At 41.6% G+C, this 22261-nt stretch overlaps 1 protein-coding gene across 1 annotated transcript in view; it reads right to left on the reverse strand.

The window, feature by feature from the left end:
• Positions 1-17678, reverse strand: part of PDK1 (pyruvate dehydrogenase kinase 1) — a 31487-nt gene extending 13809 nt beyond the window's left edge. Inside the window, exons 1-8 of the mRNA XM_081095642.1 lie at positions 17347-17678; positions 15348-15489; positions 13090-13161; positions 10367-10551; positions 9970-10065; positions 9124-9201; positions 7367-7443; positions 5453-5551 (exon numbers count right to left, since the gene is read on the reverse strand). Coding sequence (XP_080951768.1) covers positions 5453-5551; positions 7367-7443; positions 9124-9201; positions 9970-10065; positions 10367-10551; positions 13090-13161; positions 15348-15489; positions 17347-17533 — 936 coding nt within the window. The 5' untranslated portion in view covers positions 17534-17678. The remainder of the gene's footprint in view (positions 1-5452; positions 5552-7366; positions 7444-9123; positions 9202-9969; positions 10066-10366; positions 10552-13089; positions 13162-15347; positions 15490-17346) is intronic.
• Positions 17679-22261: the final 4583 nt, after the last annotated feature.

The following is a 22261-nucleotide window of genomic DNA, read 5'->3' on the forward strand; positions in this document are numbered from 1 at the left end:
GCTCTTATTATTAATAGCCTCAGTTATTAAAGAAGATAAAACTAAAATGGAATACTATAAAAAAAATAATAAAAAAAGAAGTTTAGCCCAGCTGGCATGGCTCGGTAGTTGAGCGTCAACCCATGAACCAGGAGGCCACAGTTCGATTCCTGGTCATGCCCAGGTTTTGGGCTCAATCCCTGGTGGAGGGGCATGCAGGAGGCAGCTGATCAATGATTCTCATCATTGATGTTTCTACTTCTTTCTCCCTCTCCCTTCCTCTGCGAAATCAATAAAAATATATTTTAAAAAATAAGTTTATAATAAGATAGTGAAACTAAAAGGTCAACAGAAGGGCTGGGAATTTAAAGTCAAGGAAATCTCACAGAGTAGAATAAAAAGTTAAACAGATTAAAAAAAAACACAAAAAAAAAAACAGGAGAAAGATATGAAAAAAGAGAGGATCATATCACAAAGCCCAACATCCTCCAAATATGACCACTGGAAGAAAGTATCAAGGTCCAGCCCAACGGAAAGGCCCACACCAAGTCACATTATTATGAAATTTCCGAATAGAGCTGAAAAAATGATTTTAAAAGCTCACAAATAAGATTGGTCACATACAAAGAAATGGGAATTGGAATAAGCATGAAAGTATTCTCAACAGGAACAGCAAGAATGATGTCAGCAAAAATAGTGGAGAAAGGAGCTCCAAAAATTCTCTCCTCCATCAGAGCACCAGGAAAAAGGCAAAAAATGTCAGAATCAACTTTGTTCAGCTCTGGAAATTAACCAAAGTCTTGTAGCAATCTTGGGAGCATGCAGTCAAGAAAAACAACAGTGAGATCCGTGGTGTTTTAACTGCCTTATTCCCACCCCACCAACAATAATACCATGCAGTCAGAATGCAATCAGCAGCCTAGCAGCCACTGCATTTTTCTGACCCGATTCTGAGCTCCCAATGCAAAAAAATACTGCATGAACCCATTTTCCACTATCAGAAACATTTGTCCAAAACAATTAGAGGTGCCCTGGCCAGGTAGCTCAGTTGATTAGAGCATCCTCCTGAGACACCAAAGATTGAAGGTCAGGGCACATACAGGAGTCAACCAACAAATGAACCAATGTTTGGAACAGCAAATATCTCTCTCCCTTTCTCTCTCTCTAAAAATTACTAAATAAAATTTTTTTAAAGAGACATAGAACCATGGAACAGACTGTAGAATCTCAGAGGGAAGGAGGAGGTGGGTAGGTAGGTGGGAAGAGATCAATCAAAGAAATTTTATGAATATATGCATAACCCATGGACACACACACGAACAACAGGGTGGTGAAGGCCTGGAGTGAGGGATGAGGGGGTGGAGGAGGATTAGCAGGGGTCAGTGGGGAACAAGAGGACATAATGTAATACTTTCAACAATAAAGATTTAATTTCAAAAACAAAGAAATTAAAAAGTGAGAAAACAGGAAAAAAATTAGAGATAATAAATTTTAGGGCCAACTGAGGCAGTATACAACAGTTAAGGCAAACAATAGGCTAATCAAAAAGCTTAATAAGGGAAGCTAGAGAATGAGATATATAAAGGGGTTTAAAAAGCTCAGACATGTCCTGAGAATCCAGAAGGTCATGTTAATGCCTAGGGCTATGCTCATGCTCAGGAAAAACCTGAACAGATCCCTAAGCTTTCACCTCTGACTGACCTTGAGTTTCTGTATAAGCTGGACCTAAGGTTAAGCAGGGTTAACATATTCATAGTGCTGAAAGAAAAAGACTAACAACTAAGAAGTCTATATCCAGCCAAATTATTCTTCAAAAATGAAGAAAAAATTAGACATCTATCTATTCCCCACTAATAAAAGACAAACATGCAAACTGACCATACCTTCACTACACCTTAAGCCATGCCCACCAGCCAATCAGAGCAACTATATGCAAATTAACCCAACCAAGATGGTGGCCGGCAGCCATGGAGCTGGAGCAAGCAGGAGACTTGGTTGCTCCAGTGATGGAGGAAGCCAAGCTTCCCGCAGCTGGCTGTAGCCTCCACAAAAGGCAACAAAGTTTCAATTATAGAAGGTAAATAAATCCCAGAATAAAAAAACAAAAAACAAAAAAAGGAGAGGCTGGGAGCTTCCATTGCCGGGGGGACTTGGCCAGCCTAAAAGCAACCCTCAGCCCCTCACCCAGGCTGGCCAGGCACCCCAGTGAGGATCCCCCCACCCTAAAGGGGGTGTGGCAAGCCTGCAAACAGCCATCAGCCCCTCACCCAGGCTGGCCAGGCACCCCAGTGGGGACCCCTAACCCGAAGGGGGTGTGACCAGCCTGCAAACACCCATCAGCCCCTCACCCAGGCTGGCCAGGCACCCCAGCAGGACCCCCACCCTGATTAGGACACCCTTCAGGGCAAACCAGCCGGCCCCCTCCCATGCACCAGGCAGGCCTCTATCCTCCTATATAATAAAAGGGTAATATGCAAATTGACCCTAACAGCAGAACCACTGGGAATGACTGGTCACTATGACACACACTGACCACCAGGGGGCAGACGCTCAATGCAGGAGATGCCCCCTGGTGGTCAGTGAGCTCCCACAGGGGGAGCTCTGCTCAGCCACAAGCCAGGCTGACGGCTGCCAGCAAAGCAGTGGTGGCGGGAGAGGCTCAGCAGCACTAAGGATGTCCGATTGCAGCTTAGGTCTGCTCCCTGCTGGTAAGTGGACATCCCCTGAGGACTGCCAGGCTGCCAGAGGGATGTCTGACTGCCAGCTTGGGCCCAACCTCCCCAGGGAGCGGGCCTAAGCCAGCAGTTGGACATCCTCCGATGGGTCCCAGACTGCGAGAGGGCACAGGCTGGGCTGAGGGACCTCCCCGAGTGCACAAATTTTTATGCACTGGGCCTCTAGTATATATATATAAAAGCCTAAGCGACCGGCTGACCAGCCGACCAGTTGGTAGCTATGACGTGCAATGACCACCAGGGTGCATACACTCAATATACTGGCATGGAAACATGGAACAGACTAATGAATCTCAGAGGGAAGGGGGGAGGGGGAAAGGTGGAAAGAGATTAACCAAAAATCTTATTTGCATATTAGAGGCCCGGGGTCCCTCAGCCTGGCCTGCGGGGATCAGGCCAAAACTGGTTCTCTGACATCCCCCGAGGGGTCCCAGATTGCGAGAGGGCACAGGCCAGGCCGAGGGACCCCACCAGTGCATGAATCCGTGCACCAGGCCTCTAGTCTATATATATAAAAGGTTATTATGCAAAGTGTCCCCACAGGAGTTCGACCAGGAGACTGATCACTCACTATGACGTGCGCTAACCACCAGGGGATGGCGCAGAGTGGAAAAAAAAACCCTGGCTCGCAGCAGGCAGCTTGGGAAGGAAGACCCTGGCTAGCAGCCAGAAGGCCCGGATCAGCCCTGATCGCTGGCCAGGCCTAGGGACCCTACTCGTGCACAAATTTCATGCCCAAGGCCTCTAGTTCTCACACAAGCAAACACTGAAAGAGTTCACCATTGGTAGACCTGCCCTATCATAAAACATTAAAGGGGATGCTTCAGCCTGAAAAGAAAGAACACTAGGCAGTATATCAAATTCACATGAAGAAATAAAGACCATATATTTACCTGGAAAAGTAACTATATAAGTAAATATAAAGGATAGTATAAGTGTATTTTTTGTTTGTAAATTTTTTCTCCTATCTTATTTAAAAGATAATTGCATGCCCAGCTGGCATTGCTCAGTGGATTAAGTATCAACCCACATACCAAGAGGTTGCCAGTTCGATACCTGGTCAGGGCACATGTCTAGGTTGTGGGCTCGATCCCCAGTAGGGTGGATGCAGGAGACAGCCGATTGGATGTTTCTGTATCATTGATGTTTCTATCTCTCTCCCTCTCCCTTCCTTTCTCTCTCAAATTAATAAAAACATTTTTTTAAAAAGAAACAAGGAGAAAATTAAAATGGTTCATCAGAAAACATTTTAACAGAAAAAACATCAGGAATGGAGAAATACAGAATCAAAAAAGACGTAAGATATAGAGACTACATATGACAAAATGGTAAACAAATCCTATATTAACAGTAATTGAAATAGGTCGTTCAAAATAATAGTTGGAGACTTCAATGTACTACTTTCAATAATGGCTATGACAACTAAACAGAAGAACAGGAAATAGAAGATTTAAACAAGACTATACATAATAAGACCTAACAACTATCTATGGAACACTCCATGTAACAACAGCAGAATGCACATTTTTCTCAAGTACACATGGAACACTTTCCAGGATAGAGCATTTGTTGGGCCATAAAACAAGTCTCAATAAGTGTAAAAGGATTAAAATCATACAACTGTATTTCTGGCTAAAATGCAATAAAATTAGAAATCAGTAACAGAACAAAATGAGGGAAATTAACAAGCATATGCAAATTAACACACACTACTAAATAACCAATGGGTCAAAGAAGAAATCACAAGGAAATTAGAAAATATTTTGAGATGAATGAAAATGAAAACACAGCATAAAAAATGTATGGGGATACACAGAAAGGGTGCCTAGAGCAGTGGTTCTCAACCTTCCTAATGCCGCGACCCTTCAATACAGTTCCTCATGTTGTGGCGACCCACAACCATAAAATTATTTTCATTGCTACTTCATAACTGTAATTTTGCTACTGTTATGAATCGTCATGTAAATATCTGATATGCAGGATATATTTTCATTGTTACAAATTGAACATAATCACAAAAACAATATGTAATTATATATGTGTTCCCTGATGGTCTTAGGCGACCCCTGTGAAAGGTTGTTCGACCCCCAAAGGGGTCTCGACCCACAGGTTGAGAACCGCTGGCCTAGAGGGACATTTTTAGCTATAAAATGTCTCAAATCAATAATCTAAACTTTCATCCTAAGAAACTAAAAAAGGAGCAAACTAACTCCAAAGTAAGCAAAAGCAAGAAAATAATAAAGATTAGAGTTGAAATTAATGAAATATAGAGTTGAAAACAGTGAAGAAAAATCAACAAAATAAAAAATTGTTTTTTTTAAAAAGATTAACAAAATTTACAACTTTTAGCCAGACTGACCCCCAAAAAAGGGAGAAGACTTCTCTCTCCCTTTTCCTTCCTCTCTCTGAAATCAATAAAAACATAGTTTTTAAATGAAAAATTTACTATCTGCGTAACACTGCAAATACCCAAATATTTTAGATTTATCAAAGTGGATATTCATGATCATTGCTAAGCTGTCTGTCTCCAGGATTTACTTTATCTTGAATCATCTGAATTAGGGACCAGAACAGAAATAGACTCAAGGGATAATTCCATAATCTGTCAGAAAAATGAAGCAATGTGCTTATTAGGTATAAGGGATAGGATTTATTTCTCCTAATAATAAATTATGCCTTCTAGAAATTATGTGCATGCCTGTATATCAACTTAAAAAAAGAAAAGAAACAGCATTTACCTTCACAGTCAAATCCTCACTACCCAGTGTGACGTGGACTTGAACAGGTGGATAAACACCTTTGTCAGCGTGGTATTCCATAGTTGCTCTCATTGCATTCTGAAATACATTAGGTTTATATTTAAAATACAACTTTTAAAAAACAGAAAAAGTAATTATAATTTTCAACTAACATAAGCTACTTGAAATTTTAAAAGTTTTAATTCGATGGAAATATGCCAACGAATCATTATTCTTATAACCATATTTAAAGAATTACTTTAAAAAAATTATGAAGTCAGTTTTGGAGTTGGGAGACATTTTGATTTAAAGATTTCAACTAAATTCTACAGATTTTTGCAAAACCAGATGTTGTAACACTCTAAACTAGTTTACATTAAAGCAGGAAAATTTACCCAAACGTTCTTACATTTAATAGGTAACAGACACATCTTATTTTTTGAAAACTTTCATTTCTTTTTATAAGAAACATTTTATCACAAATTGCTTTAAGAAAAAAAAATTTTTCATATACTATTTACAGCAATGGTCTTATAATGATATAAACTAATCCAATTTACCATTAGTTTGAAGCTAAGGACATTCACATGTAAAACTGCTTGGAACAATTTTTAAAGGATACAGCGTACAAACTGCCAACATGTCATAAGCACTAAATGGTAACATGGCATGTAGCACTGGAGTAGAAATTGGTAAGACTCGATAAAGCAAAAAAGGCAAAAGACAGGACTGACTTTGGAAATAAGTGTGACCAGGCACACCAATCAGTATTGCATCTCCCTAAGGAGCAAATTCTATCATCTCTACTGAAGGCCATTTAAGATCAGGTTCCATATGGAAGCTATTACTACTGACATTATATAAAATCGCTTATATAATATGGTAGTACTTCTTTTATTAAGCATCATGGGGAACAAGATCTTTATGTTCTGAAATTTCAAGGGAAAAATTAGTTTTAATCCTTTAAGTGCCAATCATTTATTTAATCACTTTGAAAGATTTTTGGAAGGATTAGATATTTTAGATATTTTCTTGCTGTCTTAGAACAAAAGAGCACTCATGAACCCTTGCTGTTCTAAGACATTATTATTATTCCATCAGTTTTTCTGTTTCAGTATATTTTCCTTATCAGGCTGAAAGCCACATCTTCCCTCTTCTAATCTGCTGTTGGCTGAAGACAAGGTAACTGAAGTAAGAGAGCCTACAGGCTTGACTTAGGGTGCCATTGTCAGCCTCCGGGGCCGTACCACTTCTCATCACCCACTTTCCTGCCCACCAGCAAGTGTTAATTGGGGGAAAATGTATTCTCAACATTACTAGCATAATTTTATTAGTTTTCAAAATTTGTTGTAAAGGGCAAATATAACCGCAGAAGCCCTGTACATCAATATAAATGACTTTCTCAAAAAAAAAAAAAGAAAAGAAAAGAAAAGCATACAGCAGTAGGATTCTGGTCCTTTACGGGTAGAAAGTTAAGAATCATTCTTCTAAGTATTTGTTTTTTAAAAAATAGAACCTTTAGGAGCACCTACACTGTGCTGACATTGTATTGGATATTTAGTATGTTGTCTCCAATCTTCATATTAGCCTGGATAGTAATACCCTTGTTTTCCAGAAGAGGAAACAGGGGCTCAGAAAGGTTGAGCGAGTTGGCCGAGGTCACACACATAATTAAGTGGCAGAACTGGAACTGAAACGCAGGTCTTTCTGCCTCCCCAGGCTAAGCTTAGCACCACATTGAGGTGCCCATCAGTGCTGTCAAAGGCTGATCTCCAGGAATGTGACATGACGCTGAACATGAAATGACATCTTTTAATTAAACTGAAGAAAACCCGGTAGAGTATTTAACTTTCAGAGCAGATTCCTAACCTCAGGAAAGGACTGATATAGGTTATGTAATACTATTTTACAAACCTTGAAAAGTTCAAACACCATGTGATAGAGATGGGATGGTACATAAACCACTTGTATTGGCTGTCCTGGTGATTTTGCTACAGAGCAGAAGAGAAAAATATAAAAGTACAGAGAGATGTGCTTAAAGCATTTTAAAGAATATATTGTGTAGTAATGAAAAGAAAACATTTACTATGGAGGATAGCATCACTTGGGGGAGAAGTGCCACACCAGTTCTTCACTGTATTACTGTTTGAACCCCATGCTCACTTAGATTAATACCTGACAGTGACAACGTGAGTCCTGCATAATAACCAACCCTTCTTCCTATTCTTCTCTATGACGGCCAATCTTTTCAAAGGACACTCAACCTTAAGGTCCAAATTTTACTCTCCAAAAAAAGGTGTTACAGTCTATAAATTCCATGGCCCAACTTACATAAATACATTTTTTTAAGCCATTTTTAAAAATGTTTCACCCAGGTGGAATGTTTCCTATTTTATTTCAGGCATTTCCATGGATATAAATCTGAAGACAAAAAATTAAGCTAGCATCAATTGATCCAGGGATGCTGATTTTCTATTCAACCATTTAATAGGTGCCCAGGTGGGCCTGGTGGGCAGGTAGTGTGTAAAACAGAACCTTGGGCTGAGCAAAGGAATTAGGCTCACCACGCCCTAGGATTCTAAAGTAGCCAACACACTGGATTCCCTCTGAATAAAATACCCATTGGAAACGTGGGTGGGACACCTCGAAACTGTCCAGAGTAGTTCAGGTTCCCAAACTATCACTGTTGCATTGTGGTTCTTATTTACTGGATGTACCATTATGGACCAAAAGCATGAATATGGCTTTAGAAAAACACCAAACAATTCTCTTTTCAATTGGGTAACGTCCACTGCTGTCCAGAATACAACTTAGTAAAAACTGTTTAATTTTATTCTTCTCAAAGGGTCATGTTAACTTAGGAAATATTTTCCCCCTTTTAAACTACCCTACCTCTAGGAAAACAGTAAGACTCAGAAATCTCCTTCCAAGGCACCTACACCTTTTTTTTTTCCAAAAGGCACTGTCAGAAAAGACCATTAGAGATAAACAGATTCTCAAATAAATGAGCGTCTTTATTTCTTCTTTACACCTCTAGTCTTTCTACTTCCTCAACAGTAAATAGTGATTTACAACTCAGGAAGTAGAAATACTCTAGGGCAGTGGTTGGCAAACTCATTAGTCAACAAAGCCAAATATCAACAGTACAATGACTGAAATTTCTTTTGAGAGCCAAATTTTTTAAACTTAAACTATATAGGTAGGTACACTGTTATTAACTTAATTAGGGTACTCCTAAGGCTTAGGAAGAGCCGCACTCAAGGGGCCAAAGAGCTGCATGTGGCTCGCAAGTTGCAGTTTGCCGACCACGGCTCTAGGGTAAACCTTGCATTATTGAAGTGCATATAAAAGTCAAATGGAATTTTCTTGGCACCATTTTTTTCTAACCAGAAAACCAAAAATAAGTAAAGAATCAACATTATTAATTAAAAAAAATTTTTAATGGGGAAGACCAAAATGTCTTTCAGAAAGAACCCAACTATATTAAATACACACACACACACACACACACACACATAAATATGTTTTAACATGATTGCTCTCACTCAGCTTTCATATGAAGAAGTTGATGAAAAGTCCTTTTATATTAAAACAAATCTAAATTATCCTTATCATTCCTTCTCAAGTCATCAAAACAGTGATCATTGAGGAATAGACAGCATCTGGCTTACCATTTAGTTCTTCAAGCTCTAGTTCAGGAGAGTTAATATAATACAGATCACAAAGACGCCTAGCACTTTCATAGCCATCTAGTGTGAATCAAAACAACAACAAAAAAGCATTAAATAAATTTACATCTGTTTCATGCATTAAGGTGGCAATAGGACTGACAAATGAAATTTTCAAACTTTTTATAGAAGGAAATATACTTTAAAAATCTTAGTTTTTAAATATGACATGACAAAGCCTAATAGCCATAAAGGAGAAATGACAGATACTATACCAAAAAAACAAGAAGCAAAACCCACATCTATATAAAAGCCTAAGAGACTGAACAACCGAACGACTGGTCGACCAGTTGCTATGACGCACACTGACCACCAGGGGACAGTCGCTCAACGCACAGGATCGGGCTCCCTCCTATCTGAATCGGCCAGTGGGGATCAGGCCGAAACCAGCTATCCAACATCCCCCAAGAGGTCCCGGATTGCCAGAGGGCACCGGCCAGGCCAAGTGGCCTCTAGTATGTGGTATAAACAGAAAAAAGTGTGGAAAGATGCAAACCAATTATAAATTATGGCTCCTAGATAGGGAATTAGAAAGGGGAAAGAAGCTTAACATTTTTGAAGTGAAACAGATACCCACATAGTATCACCATACTTTACCTAACAGAGCATTGGATAAGCAAATATCCTGTACATAAAGCACAATTAACATTATAAAGTTACTTGCAAACCCATATATTCACTCCTAACATTTTTACCTCAGGATATAAGTAGCTGTTTTAATAGCGAGAACTAGCACTCAACAATTTTGATTCCTACATCCTTTCTGAAAGGAGAAATGTAAGTATTTACCTTGAATAACTTCAACTACATTGCAGTTTGGGTTTATGCTTCCAATGTGTTTCCGGTGAGATGGGCTTCCTTTGTCTTTCCCACCAAACAATAAGGCTGTTAAGAAATGAAACATCAGAGACAAATAAAACAAACTAAAATATCCAAAGCCCATTTCCAGATTTGAAAACTGTTTCTCTAAGTGGTACTTGAACAATAGAACAAACATTTTTCTTAAACATAAACACAGTATTTTTACATTCAATAAAAACACCTCCTTTGTATAGCAGTCTATTTACTTTTCTTAATACATAAAAAAGTAAAATTAAATATTTTCCTTAAAGGGAAGTGTTCTAAATAATTTAAAATATACCAATATACTTTATTTAGCTTCTTTTCTTGACTTCCAGACACTTACAGTGCTGATTGAGTAACATTCTAATTGAAATTCGACTCATGAAGAAGCGATCCAAAAAGTACTGAACATTCTGGCTGGTGACGGGATCCACCCCGAAGCTCTCCTTGTATTCAATCACACCCTGAGCCATGGTGGGAATCACGTCATTGTGTCGGTTCCTGATCCGTATCACGGTATCTGTAAAGCTAAACAAACCTGTCTCTCAATACAGCCAAGTATTTTGACAAGTGAATTTAATACTAAAGTCTACGTTTAACCAACTACACTAGGCAAGCAATCCCTAATTCAGCAAAAGAAGCCTCAGTGCATGTTGTCCTACACTTCTGTAAATATATTTCAGATCATTAAATATACTGAGTCTGTGACAGTGAAAGAACCTCCAAAATAAAACGTTTGAAATTTCTTGAAAGTCTTAAAAGTAAGGCTGCAACAAAACATAATCCTAAAATACTATGGTTTTCCTTTAACCATTGTCAACTGGGGTCATCTGAGCACTCGCTATGAGGACAGTATTCAGGGACATTCAGTCTAAGACAAGACAGAGCACTTGCTTCTAGGGAACACATGCTCTGTAAGGAATGAAGATGAATGAGCCAATAAAGCCTGTCTGCTTTGGAACTAGTCCCTGGGGCTCAAAGAGAGAAAGAACCACTTAGAACAGAAAAGTAGGAAAGAATTCTAATTTCACTGATCCTATAAGTTTAAAAATGGGAGAGGAAAAGTCAACTGTTATGTGAAAAGAAAAATTTTCAAATCATCTGGCCTTCCCATTTCTGTCGTTTAGAAGACATTCTTGCATGGATAATTTAAAGAACTAAATAAAAGAGAAAAGGAGTCTTAATTAGGAAGTAATAAAATCCATTTTGTAACATACCCATCAGAATTTACACTTTCGAATGAGTGCTTTCCCATTCAAAGTCATCATCTTGAGTACTATTAACTGATTCCAATGATGCTCTCACAACTCAAAACACTTTTGAAATTCCTAGTTTGTAATTAGCTTCAAAACCAAACTGTTAATCCAAAATACAAACAAGAAAACTCCTCAAAAACAGCAAACATCTCATCACTTCTAGTCACCCCTTTATTAGTTTATTTCACCCTTCCCTCTTTATTTTTTTTTTTTTAATCCTCACCTAAGGATACATTCTCCATTGATTTTTTTAGAGAGAGTAGAAAGGAGAGAGAGGATGGAGAGGGAGAGAGAGAGATAGAGCAACATTGATGTGAGAGAAACACAGTGATTGGTTGCCTCCTGCTCATTCCCCAGACTGGGGCTGGGGATTGAACTTTCAACGGAGGTTTGTGTCTTTGGCCAGGAATCAAACCAGAGACCCTTCAGTCCATGGGCTGATGCTCTAACCACTGAGCAACGGACTAGGACATCACCTTTCTCTCCTTTTTTAAAATACAAAACAGTATTATTCCGCTTAACTCCTCTGAATGACTGTTTCCAGAAGGTTCAATAACATAATCCATGTAACATAAAAGGAACATAATGTTTACTTTTAAGACTACCTGTGTCCAAATCTGGGCCCCACCATTTGCTAGCTATTTGACCTTTATGCTACCTTAAATTAATCTCTTTGCACAGAAAGTAGTATCTCAACTAACTTGCTTTAAAGATTAAATATCATTCATGCAAAATGTGCTCCATAAGTAGGCACAGAGTACATCCTGATGTTATTTTCAGACCAAAATCATAAAACTGAAGCTTTAAAAATGAAGTGTTGCCATCACCTTTACAGACAGTCAAAGAAATGTATTAAAGACTGAGGACAACAAAAGAGGTGGTCTCCAACTTTTGGCCAACAGTCATTGGAATAAGCAGGTAACTGCCTGAGGGGACTACTTGGGTTTGCCCGTTCTGATAGGTTGGTCATATTACTTACATTATCGTACAGACAACAGGTCATAAGCCAGAGACCCACAGACATTTTTTGAAGGCCTTCAGTATTTTTAAAATTTTTTAATTAGTTGTCTATCATTCAAAATTGGGAGATTTTACATTAAAAATCTAGATGTGTGCCTGGTGTGGCTCCGTAGTTAGAGCATTGGCCCATGCCCCGAAGTGTTGCTGGTTCGATTACCAGGCAAAGACACATGCCTGAGTTGCAGGTTTGATCCCCAGCCCAGTCCGGAGTATGCAGGAGGCAACCAAAAAAAGTGTCTCTCATCTCTCATCTCTCTCTCTCTCTCTCTCTCTCTCTCTCTCTCTCTCTCTATCTCTCCCATTCCTCTCTTCCACCACTCTCTCTAAGAATCAATGGAAAAATATCATCAGGGGAAGATTAACAAAAAAATCTAGACTTGTGACTTTTCTTTAAACACACAAAAACCTTAAATGATCTGGGTGGCGTTTTGGTATGGCAATGATGGCTGGAGCTGAGGGCGGCTGTCCTTTAGATGCACGCGCTCTCCAGGTGAAAAGTCCTCACCTTCCATCAGGCGGCACTGAGGCCACATCTAGATATCTGTTGACCACCACACTTGAGCTGTGTTTTTTCTTACACTAGAGATCAGAGGAGCGTGAAGCATTTCTTGTTCCCAGTACAATCTCCTGCTTTATGTTACTTGCCTTGCCCGTGTGGGCTGCTTTAGATAAATATACTGCCACATGTTCCACTACAGTGGGAAACTAAAAGTTAATCAATTTATATTTTTATATGATGTTTAAAGGGTACAAAATTATGTTCAGAATTAGGTCAAGATAGTATACTTACTCATAAATAGCTTTAGCATCTTCAGCACTTTTGTCCTTAAAATCAAGAAGTTCCTGAAGACTCTGGATATACCTAAAATACAAATCAACAGGGTAAACTTGTTCTTTCACACTTTGAAAGTTCAATATTGTGAAAATGCTCAAAAGGGATTTTTAACATTTCTTATTTTTTAATTTAGTATAGTGCTCTAAATTATGGTTGAAGTGGGATTTTTATACATAATCACATTTGAGCAAAGTTCCTGGCACAAACTAGCAGGATGTGCACATTTTCTCCTAAAAGCATAGGTTAAATTTGACTGAAGAACTAAGATTTCCTACCTCTTCTATTTTTTTAAACTTCTATACTCTAAAATAGCTATCTTTAATAAAGAGCTTCTTTAATTTTTCTATTCATTTCTATTTTTTCAGAGAGAGACGGAGAGGGATAGAGAGATAGAAACAGCAATGAGAGAGGAACATCAATCAGCTGCCTCCTACATGCCCCCTACTGGGGATCGAGCCTGCAAACCCAACATGGAATCAAACTAGGAATCGAACTAGTGATTCTTGGTTCATGGGTTGACACTCAACCACTGAGCCACACCAGCCGAGCTAAAGTAGCTTTTAAACTTCCTAAACTTACCACTGTAAATGACAGTATAAATGATGATTGTCATGAGAACTGTGTTTATAACCAATAACTATGTGATCATGGGCAAATGCCTTGTCTTAGCCTCAGTAAAATGCAGAGCCCAGTCTATCTTGGCCTAAGAGTCTAACTTAAAGGTCTGTGTTTTAAACCTTAATTTTAGATGTTCATGTCCAATCAACAAATATTTGTTAAAAGCCTACAATTTATACCACCTAGTTCTTTTAAACAGAACTGAACAAAAACAAAAGTCATGAGAATGTAGGTTTTAATTTATCTAACAGCTCAAGGTAGTAAATTACCTGTTAAGGAAGGAGCCAAATAAAGGAAGTCCAAATGACTTTCTCAAGGTCATACCACCAAGCACAAAGGCAGTGCAGGGCCAGAGCTAAAATAGCCCGCTATCGTTCAATGACCTTCATGAGTATAAGGTCTGTTTAACTGCCCTAACTCAGCAGACATGGGGAAAGGAGTCGGGAGGAGGGAATTAAAGGGTTTTTAAAATCTGCAAATCCATACGTTGGTTTGGAAAGCTGCTGTTGACAAACAACTTGCCTCTCTACATTCCAGAGTTAAGTGACTCTGATACCGGCAGGTTTCCGTTAACTATTAATTTTCTCTTCATTGTCAAGAAAAACTGTGCTCTTTTATTCAAGAGAGAGCTGAATACTCACAACATGTTAGGCACAGATCAGATTTTAAATTGCAACATATGCTATTTTTTAATGAAGAATTAAAAAAACACACACACAGGAATAAGCTTCCAGAGAAAAGTATCTTCTCTTTCACTTATTATTTAAAATTGATGTTAGATCAGCTTCTTGCACAAACTGTACTGCCTACAAAAGGAAAGCAAGGATCTCCATGAATCATTATCGGGAAATGTCTTGCAGCTAAATTTTTTTTCCAATTAAACTGAACTCTGACAGACTCTTTTGTTTGAAACGTTTAGTGATTAAGAGAACTATTAAGTTAATAACATTAACAAGGAAGAATGTATGTAGGTGGCCACATATGGTGTACACCCTTCATAACTCTTTTGCCATTTTTTGGAAGAGAGATCAGTTTCTATACGATTCCAATAACTTCTAATTGTTTTTTAAATAAAAAAGATTTTAACTTGTGTGACTTATATACTTCAATAAAATAAATTCAGTTTATAATAATATATGCACTTTTTAATACATTTCATCTTTCTGGCTGCAGCATAGTATAGTAGAAACAAAGAAATCCAGGTTTGAATCCCAGTTCCAGTACTAGGCAAAAAAAAAACCTTCATCTGTTGGAACCTGTTTCGTCATCTGTAAAATGAAGATAATAATGACTACTCGGCAGGGTGTGGAAAGGATTAAAGGTGCTGTATATAAATTCCTCACTTCAACAAATGGCATATATTATTATAACATCCCTGCAGACTGAATAACATAAATCTTAAGCTTAGTGTCTGCATTTCTGTGCAGTTCTGATTGTTTTTCTCAAAACCAAGGAGTGGTAGCACCAGGACTCTACTAAAGAGCAACCTTAAGATTCTACTAAAGAGTAAAAAAAAAAAAAAAAAAAAGGATTTATTTGCTTTAACTTGAGTTTAGTCCACAACCCCACTGAAATTGCAAACACGGGACTCTTACCAGCTTTGTACCAGCTGAACTGATGGCGTCCTGAGAAGATTATCTGGGAGAAGACTTATTTCTTTCATTATATTTGCCAATCTAACAGGCAACTCTTGCCGCAGGAACATAAATGAGGTCTTTTCACAAGCATTCACAGATCCTGAAACCAGACACGGTGGGAACAGCAGTAAGTGGAAGCCATAAGGCAGCAGAAGCCAAGAGGCAGGGAGAAACACAGAGGGAGTTATTTGGCCAGAAACACCAGAGGGGTAGCATCACCATAATGACAGGGTAAGTAAAGGCGGGTGAGGGATGAGATAACCCGTCTCTAGGGCATCCGGAATAAACCTTCCAATTCCTGACATTCCAATTGCTATGTAGAGCAAAGAAGAAACTTTCCTGTCTCCATTATTTGCATCCTTACTGTAATTTCCTGTCTTAGAACGAATGCAACCTGAGCAAGTCCGAGCAAGGTGAGGAGTCTAATTAACAGGACCTGCAAAGCCTTCCCTATATAAACTGCTGCTGCCATCATTTACAACATGCTTCCTAAGTCTGGGTTTATGAGAAGTGAATACCTGTCTAAGAAACAGAAAATCTTGTCGGACGCACAGGAACCACTATACTAATTAGAAAAATTCTGTCATGTGCATGGGAACCACTATACTAATTACTATAACCAAAGGGTAGATGTAGAGAAGGGCTTTCAGGCAACAAAGAGCAAAAACATACCAATGCCTGTTCAGCAACCACCTTCCAGTGTTTCCCCCAGCAGGTCCTATTCAATTGTCTAATGCCAGAAAAGCAGCCTGCTCATTCCTCCACTCCTCTACCAGGGAACTAAGCAGGCCCACTGTAGAACGTCCCCTGGCAAGCAGTTCCATTTTAAATGAAACTGAAGAGTTAGATCACGTCAGCAATGCATTTGAAAGTCACTAATTTAATCTTGCTATTTCCGCAAGAGAGGACCTTAGCAGAAATTAGATTGTCAACAGCACGAACGATGGCATTAAAGGAAAACGTTTTCTTGTGAAAGTTGAAAGGTATACTTGTAAACAAGGCCAACTTGACCCCTTAAACACACTAGGGACATTTTAATATAAAAACAAAACCCGAGGACGTGAATCCCCAAAAGTTGCCCCTGTAAATACCCACAACTTTGAGATAAAGTTGCCGGCCATGCTGGTATCTTTCAAGCCCACTAGTGATCCGTTCATGGCCTAACAGCACTCACAATGCAGGAGATAACTGTTTTACTTAAATTTTAGGACTTCATTAGCGTGTATCAGAGTTTTTTCCCTTTTCCCCTCAACACCCCCATAATGAGAAGTCAAAGAGCCTAACTTTGCAATTCCTCTGTAATCTGTTGTATCCTTTCTAGAAAACAAATAAAACAAACAAACAAAAAACCACCCAGCACCCAGCAGAGAAAGAGGAAGGTGGCAGTCGCTTCCAGGGGGTGAACTGTGCATCTTGCACTCGTGCACTTCACACGTGCTCAGGACTTACTGGCTGCTGATGACATGAACAGGCTATTGGTGGAAACACGCGAGCCAGTGACAAGGAAAACATTCCATGAGACACTGGGCCGGTTATAACCTGCTTCCCCTACCGTCAGGCCAGTTCTATGCAGTCATCATACAAAACTGGGCATGTATCCTCACTCTGCACTGTGTGCCACGACCCCCGGAGGTGTCCTCTCCCAGAAGCCCGGCTCGGGCAGGGGCCTGGCCGCCGGCGCGGACCTGCACACGTGCGCTGCCGGCCGGGCGGGCGGGCGGCCGGCCGTTCGGCCGGGCCCTTCGGGTTTTCCACAATCACCATAACAGGGCACACGCCCCGGTTATGGATCCGACCTGCGGGCCCAGCACCTGAGCGTCAGGACCGGCCCGAGGGAGGAAGGAAGCCCCGAAGGCGCTGGGGCGGGGTCGGGGGGGGGGGGGGCCGGGGGTGCAGGAGCCGGGGCTCCGAGGCGGCCGGGGCCGCGCACAAAGGCCCGAGGCCGAGCCGCACTCACCGAAGTCCAGGAACTGCTTCATGGAGAGCGGGGACGGCGAGAAGCGCGCGTAGAAGTCCACTTGGCCCGGGACGCCGCGCTCGGGCGCCGGGCCGGACGCGGAGGCCGAGTCCGAGGCGAGGCTGCGGCGGGCGCGCGGGCCCGGGCCGGCCGAGGCGGCTCCGCGCAGCAGCCGCGCCAGCCGCATGCCGAGCCCGCAGGGGAGCCGAGCCCGCGCGCCAGGCGGCCGCTCCGCTCCGTTCGGCTCGGGGCGGCGGGACGTGCGGGACGTGGCGAGCCGCGGGGGCGGGGCTGTCAGCAACTGTCACGCCGCGGCCGCCGCCCCCCGCGCCGCTGGGCCGGGTCCAGGGGAGGGAGGGAGGCGGGGAGCGCGCGGGGCGGCTCCGGCGGGCGCGGGGCCGGCGGCGGGAGGCCGCTGGGCGCCTCCCCGGCTCCGGGCCGGTCCCAGCGCCTCCGGGAAAGCCGGCGAGGCGGGGGCGCTGAGTCGCCCCGGCGGCGTGGTGCGCCCCCTTCCCGCGCCCTTTGGGGACAGATCCCACCTTCCTGCTGCCTCTGCCTCTGCCCGGGAGGCTCGGGGACGGGCCTGCGCGGGGTCCTGCTGGGAGTGGGGTCCAGAAAGCCTCCCCTGCGGTGCCAGCCCCACCTTTACCGGAGGGGAAACAGACCCAGAGAGCGCCAGGAGCCGCGCCGGCCGAGCAGGGGCACATGCAGACGAACGGTGAGCCCTGGGGACTGTGGCCCTCCGCGCAGCAGTGACAGCAGCCCCGCGAGAACGTCACCGGCAGGCCGCCTGGAGCCGTATCTGCGGGCAGTCCCGGCACAGTCGGCAGTGCATGTGAAGGGCCCCTGCGCTCAACTGCCCGTCTCTGTACCTGTCATCGGAGGGTCGCCACCTTTTCCAGATTTCTAAATAGTGAATATAAGACTGGACAGTTTCTAATGTTGGTTTAATCTCATGGACAGAGCTGCAAAGGATACAGTGAAAAACACTGCTGTCCCTTCTCTCCACTTATCTCTCCACTTATCTCTGCTTCCCCATTTATCCACCCCCAGTGCTTTATGGTATGTCTCAGATGCAAGAAAATTACTTCTCCATGGGTGTGAAATGTATCAATTTATATATACATATATATATTTTAAATATACACATATATTTTTTAACTTGAAAATAAACATTCAAAGTGAGAGGCAACAAGCATTTGAAATCACACACAAAAAATAAATATCCCAAAAGCACTGATTCCAGCAGACACCCGAACAGCGTTCTGATTGTGGAGTGAAGGCAGAGGGTTTTATGAGAAAAAGAAGGGGAAATACATGGGTAAAAGGAATTTCTACTGGTACTAATAAAGCGAAGTCATTTTTCAGATATGCATGGCTCTTTACTGATTATAAAGAATGGCTTCAATTATCGGTCCTTGTCGTCGGAAGCCTGTTTTCCTGTTAGCTTTACAAACAGTTGTTTGGAGAACAGAGCTGCTCTGGCCCACTGTAAAGGTTATTTTGCCCAGTTCAAACATTCCAAAGGCTCAAGGAGTAAGACAAAGCAGTTGTTCTGGAATGGCTGCCGAGACAGATATATAGTCTATGTTTATGGTATAGGATAGCAATTCACTCCTCTATGGTGGTCAGATCTTCAGTTGTAGAAACTACATCTAAAGAATGAGATGAAAGTCTCTTTTTAGGGTGTATTCGACCCACAAGTTTAGCTTGAAGAATATTGACCACCTGGAAACAAGGGTAGATAGTTGAGGGGGTGGGGTGGAAGCAGAACTGAACATATTCTCTGAAAGTGGTGCCTCTAGCCATTTTTTCTTTTTCAGATTTCTGTTAACATGGTAGTTAAGACTTTGATAAAAATACCTTAGAGGAAGCAGTATGAACATAAGACTATGATATGTAGAGAAAGTAATGAGGGAGGAGGAATTATCTTGTTTATATGTTTGCTGCCTCACTAACCATATTCTGTACCTCCCCCCTCTGGCCGGCTTTCATCCATTCTATGAATATTTGTTGAATGCCTACTAATGTGCTAAGTAATTACTAAGTAATGTTCTATCTACATAGTTGGGAATAAAGCCGCATGGAATTCAGATAGGCTCCCTTTCAGATATTCCTGCTCTTACAAACATATACGATAGGGACCAACCTGGTACAATTTTATACCATATCTTCCAATATTAGAGAGCCTGCTCTGTGAAAGAATGATTAAATTCATTCTTAGTGGTTCAGACAGCAGATAGAGAACTTGTGGGTGGAAACTTAGAAAGAGATCTGACTCACATGAAAAAACGTTCAATGGTTACAATCAATGGACTGTGGAATGGGCAGCTTTAGAGAAAGACGGGGTTCTTGTCAATGACCATTAGCCTCTAGACAACAGTTTTATAAGGACAGTGCAGAGAGGATTATGGGGAAGCAATATAGTACAATGAAAAGAACTTGGGTTCTTATTTTAGGTCCTGGCCCTGCCATGTAATGGCTGTGTGACCTTGAATGTGTTCCTTAGCCTCTTTGAGCCTCGTCTCCTTACCTAAAAAGGCAGAATAGCCCTGGCCGGTGTTCTCAGTGGTTAGAGCATCAGCCTGCGCACCAAAGGGTCACAGATTCTATCCCTGGCCCCAGATGGGATGCCTGCAGATGCCTGCAGGAGTCAACCAATCTCTCTCTCTCTCTCTCTCTCTCTCTCTCTCTCTCTCTCTCTCTCTCCCCCCTCCTCCCATCCTCCCTCCCCCTTCCACTCTCTCTAAAAATCAATGGGAAAAAATATTTTTGGATGAGGGTTAACAAAATAAATAAAAAATAAAGAGGGAGGATACTACCTGAGTCAGAGTGTCTGTGACCTGGATGGTGTAGCACAATGCCCAGGACATTCTAGTGCTGCTCGCTAAAGGGCATCTGTTTTTTATCATTATTGCTCTGTTTTTTAAAAATATATTTTTATTGATTTTTAGAGAGAGGAAGGGAGATGGAGAGAGAGAAACATGGATTGGCTGCCTCCGTTATGCTTCCTACTGGGGATCGAGCCCGTAACCTGGTCATGTGCCCTGACTGGGAATCGCACTGGCCACCTCCTGGTGCATGGGACGATGCTCAGCCTACGGAGTCACACCGACAGGACGCTGTGTGTTTTTAAAATTATTTCCTTGTTAGGATTTCCTTGTCAGAACCACTCACACGTGTGGCCTGAAGCCAACATTACCAAAGGTTTGGGAGGAAACAATGTGAAATTGAATATTAGACATCCTTAAATTTGTCCCTCAGCCATTTCCGCAACTCTGTTCCAGCCTTCCTTCGTGTTGCCTTCCTCTTTTCTTCTTTCCTTCCTTCCAGACCACTCCCCGAGCTCCAAATGCTTCTCACACCATGATGCATAGTAATAGTCAACTCCCTCAACCTCTGTGTACAACTCCGAGCAACCCTGTTTGCTTTCTACCTGAACATGTCCAGGTGCTCAGCTAAACATTAACTTGTGTGGAAGCACAAAAGCCCAACAGAAACCTTGAAATTTATTTTAGCAGGTTATTCTCCTAGAAGCCAGTCCAACTGTTTTATAACATGTATTTCTTTTTCTCCAGCGTATCTTCACAAATTCCCACCCAATATACAGAGAATGGGTATGTGAGAACATATATAATATGGCATCAATTTTTTTCTTTTTGATCAAAGCCTTAGGGCCCAGAAGCTGGAGAGAACATTGGATTTTTTTCAGATATCTGTTAACATGGCGGCCGTTAAGACTTCTCTAAAAGTATCTTACAGGGAGCACTATGGGCATAACACTGTAAGAGATGTAAAGAAAGTAATCCAAGTGTGATATCTCCTTTTTTGGGAAGATATCTCTTTTATATTATCTTTACTAAAGGGCTATATTATATCTATATTTAATTATGTAGCTATGAAGTACATGTGAAGACAATAAAAATCTTTATATGTAACACTAGAGCAGTGGTTCTCAACCTGTGGGTCACGACCCCTGTGGGGGTCGAACATCCCTTTCACAGGGGTAACCTAAGACCATCGGAAAACACATATATAATTACATATTGTTTTTGTGATTAATCACTATGCTTTAATTATGTTCAATTTTTAACAATGAAATTGGGGGTCACCACAACATGAGGAACTGTATTAAAAAGTCGCGGCATCAGGAAGGTTGAGAACCACTGCACTAGAGGCTCAGTGCAAGAAATTCGTGCACGGGTAGGGTCTCGAGCAGCTGCTGGCTGCCGTGTCCAGGACCTCTGAGGCCTCCCAGGCCTCCCTTCCCTTGGTTAGCCAGCTGGCCCCACCCCCTGGTCGAACTCCCAGTAGAACTCCTAGTCCATGGGGACAATTTGCATATTAGGCTTTTATTATATAGGATACCTGGGACAGATCCTCCTATTCACTGAGAATTTATCATCTTTGTTGGGCTGATTGGACTGAAGAGTAGACAAAACAATGGAAAACAAGCTAGCTGTGTCACCCTGACTCCACAGCCTTCTGGCTGCATCGGGCACAGACTGAAACCAAGGGTCCTTATGACTTTGATTAAATTTAGTTTGAAATCATAGCTCTAGAAATCATCTCTCTCTCTCTCTCTTTTCTCCCTCTCTCCTCCCTCCCACCCCTTCAGAGACCTAGTCTTGACGTAAGTTGTGTTTCAGTTTCTGAGCCTTAATTGGAATGACCCCCTGCCTATTTTCCCATGAAACCAGAGGGCCGCTGGCAAAGACCTCAGAGCTGTCTTCAAGACCTAAAGAAATAATTCATTATCTCACCTCTGACCAGTCAGCTCCCAGCACAACCCCGAATCCCCTGGGGTCTTGTGATTTTGCCCTATATAATCTTTAACCTGCATACCCTGGGGGAATCCGGGCTTTAGAGCATTAGCTTCCCGTTCTCCTGGATGGCGCCATTTATAATAAAATAG

This window comes from Myotis nattereri (genome assembly GCF_964212035.1).
Source record: "Myotis nattereri genome assembly, chromosome: 7".
Lineage (NCBI taxonomy): Eukaryota > Metazoa > Chordata > Mammalia > Chiroptera > Vespertilionidae > Myotis > Myotis nattereri.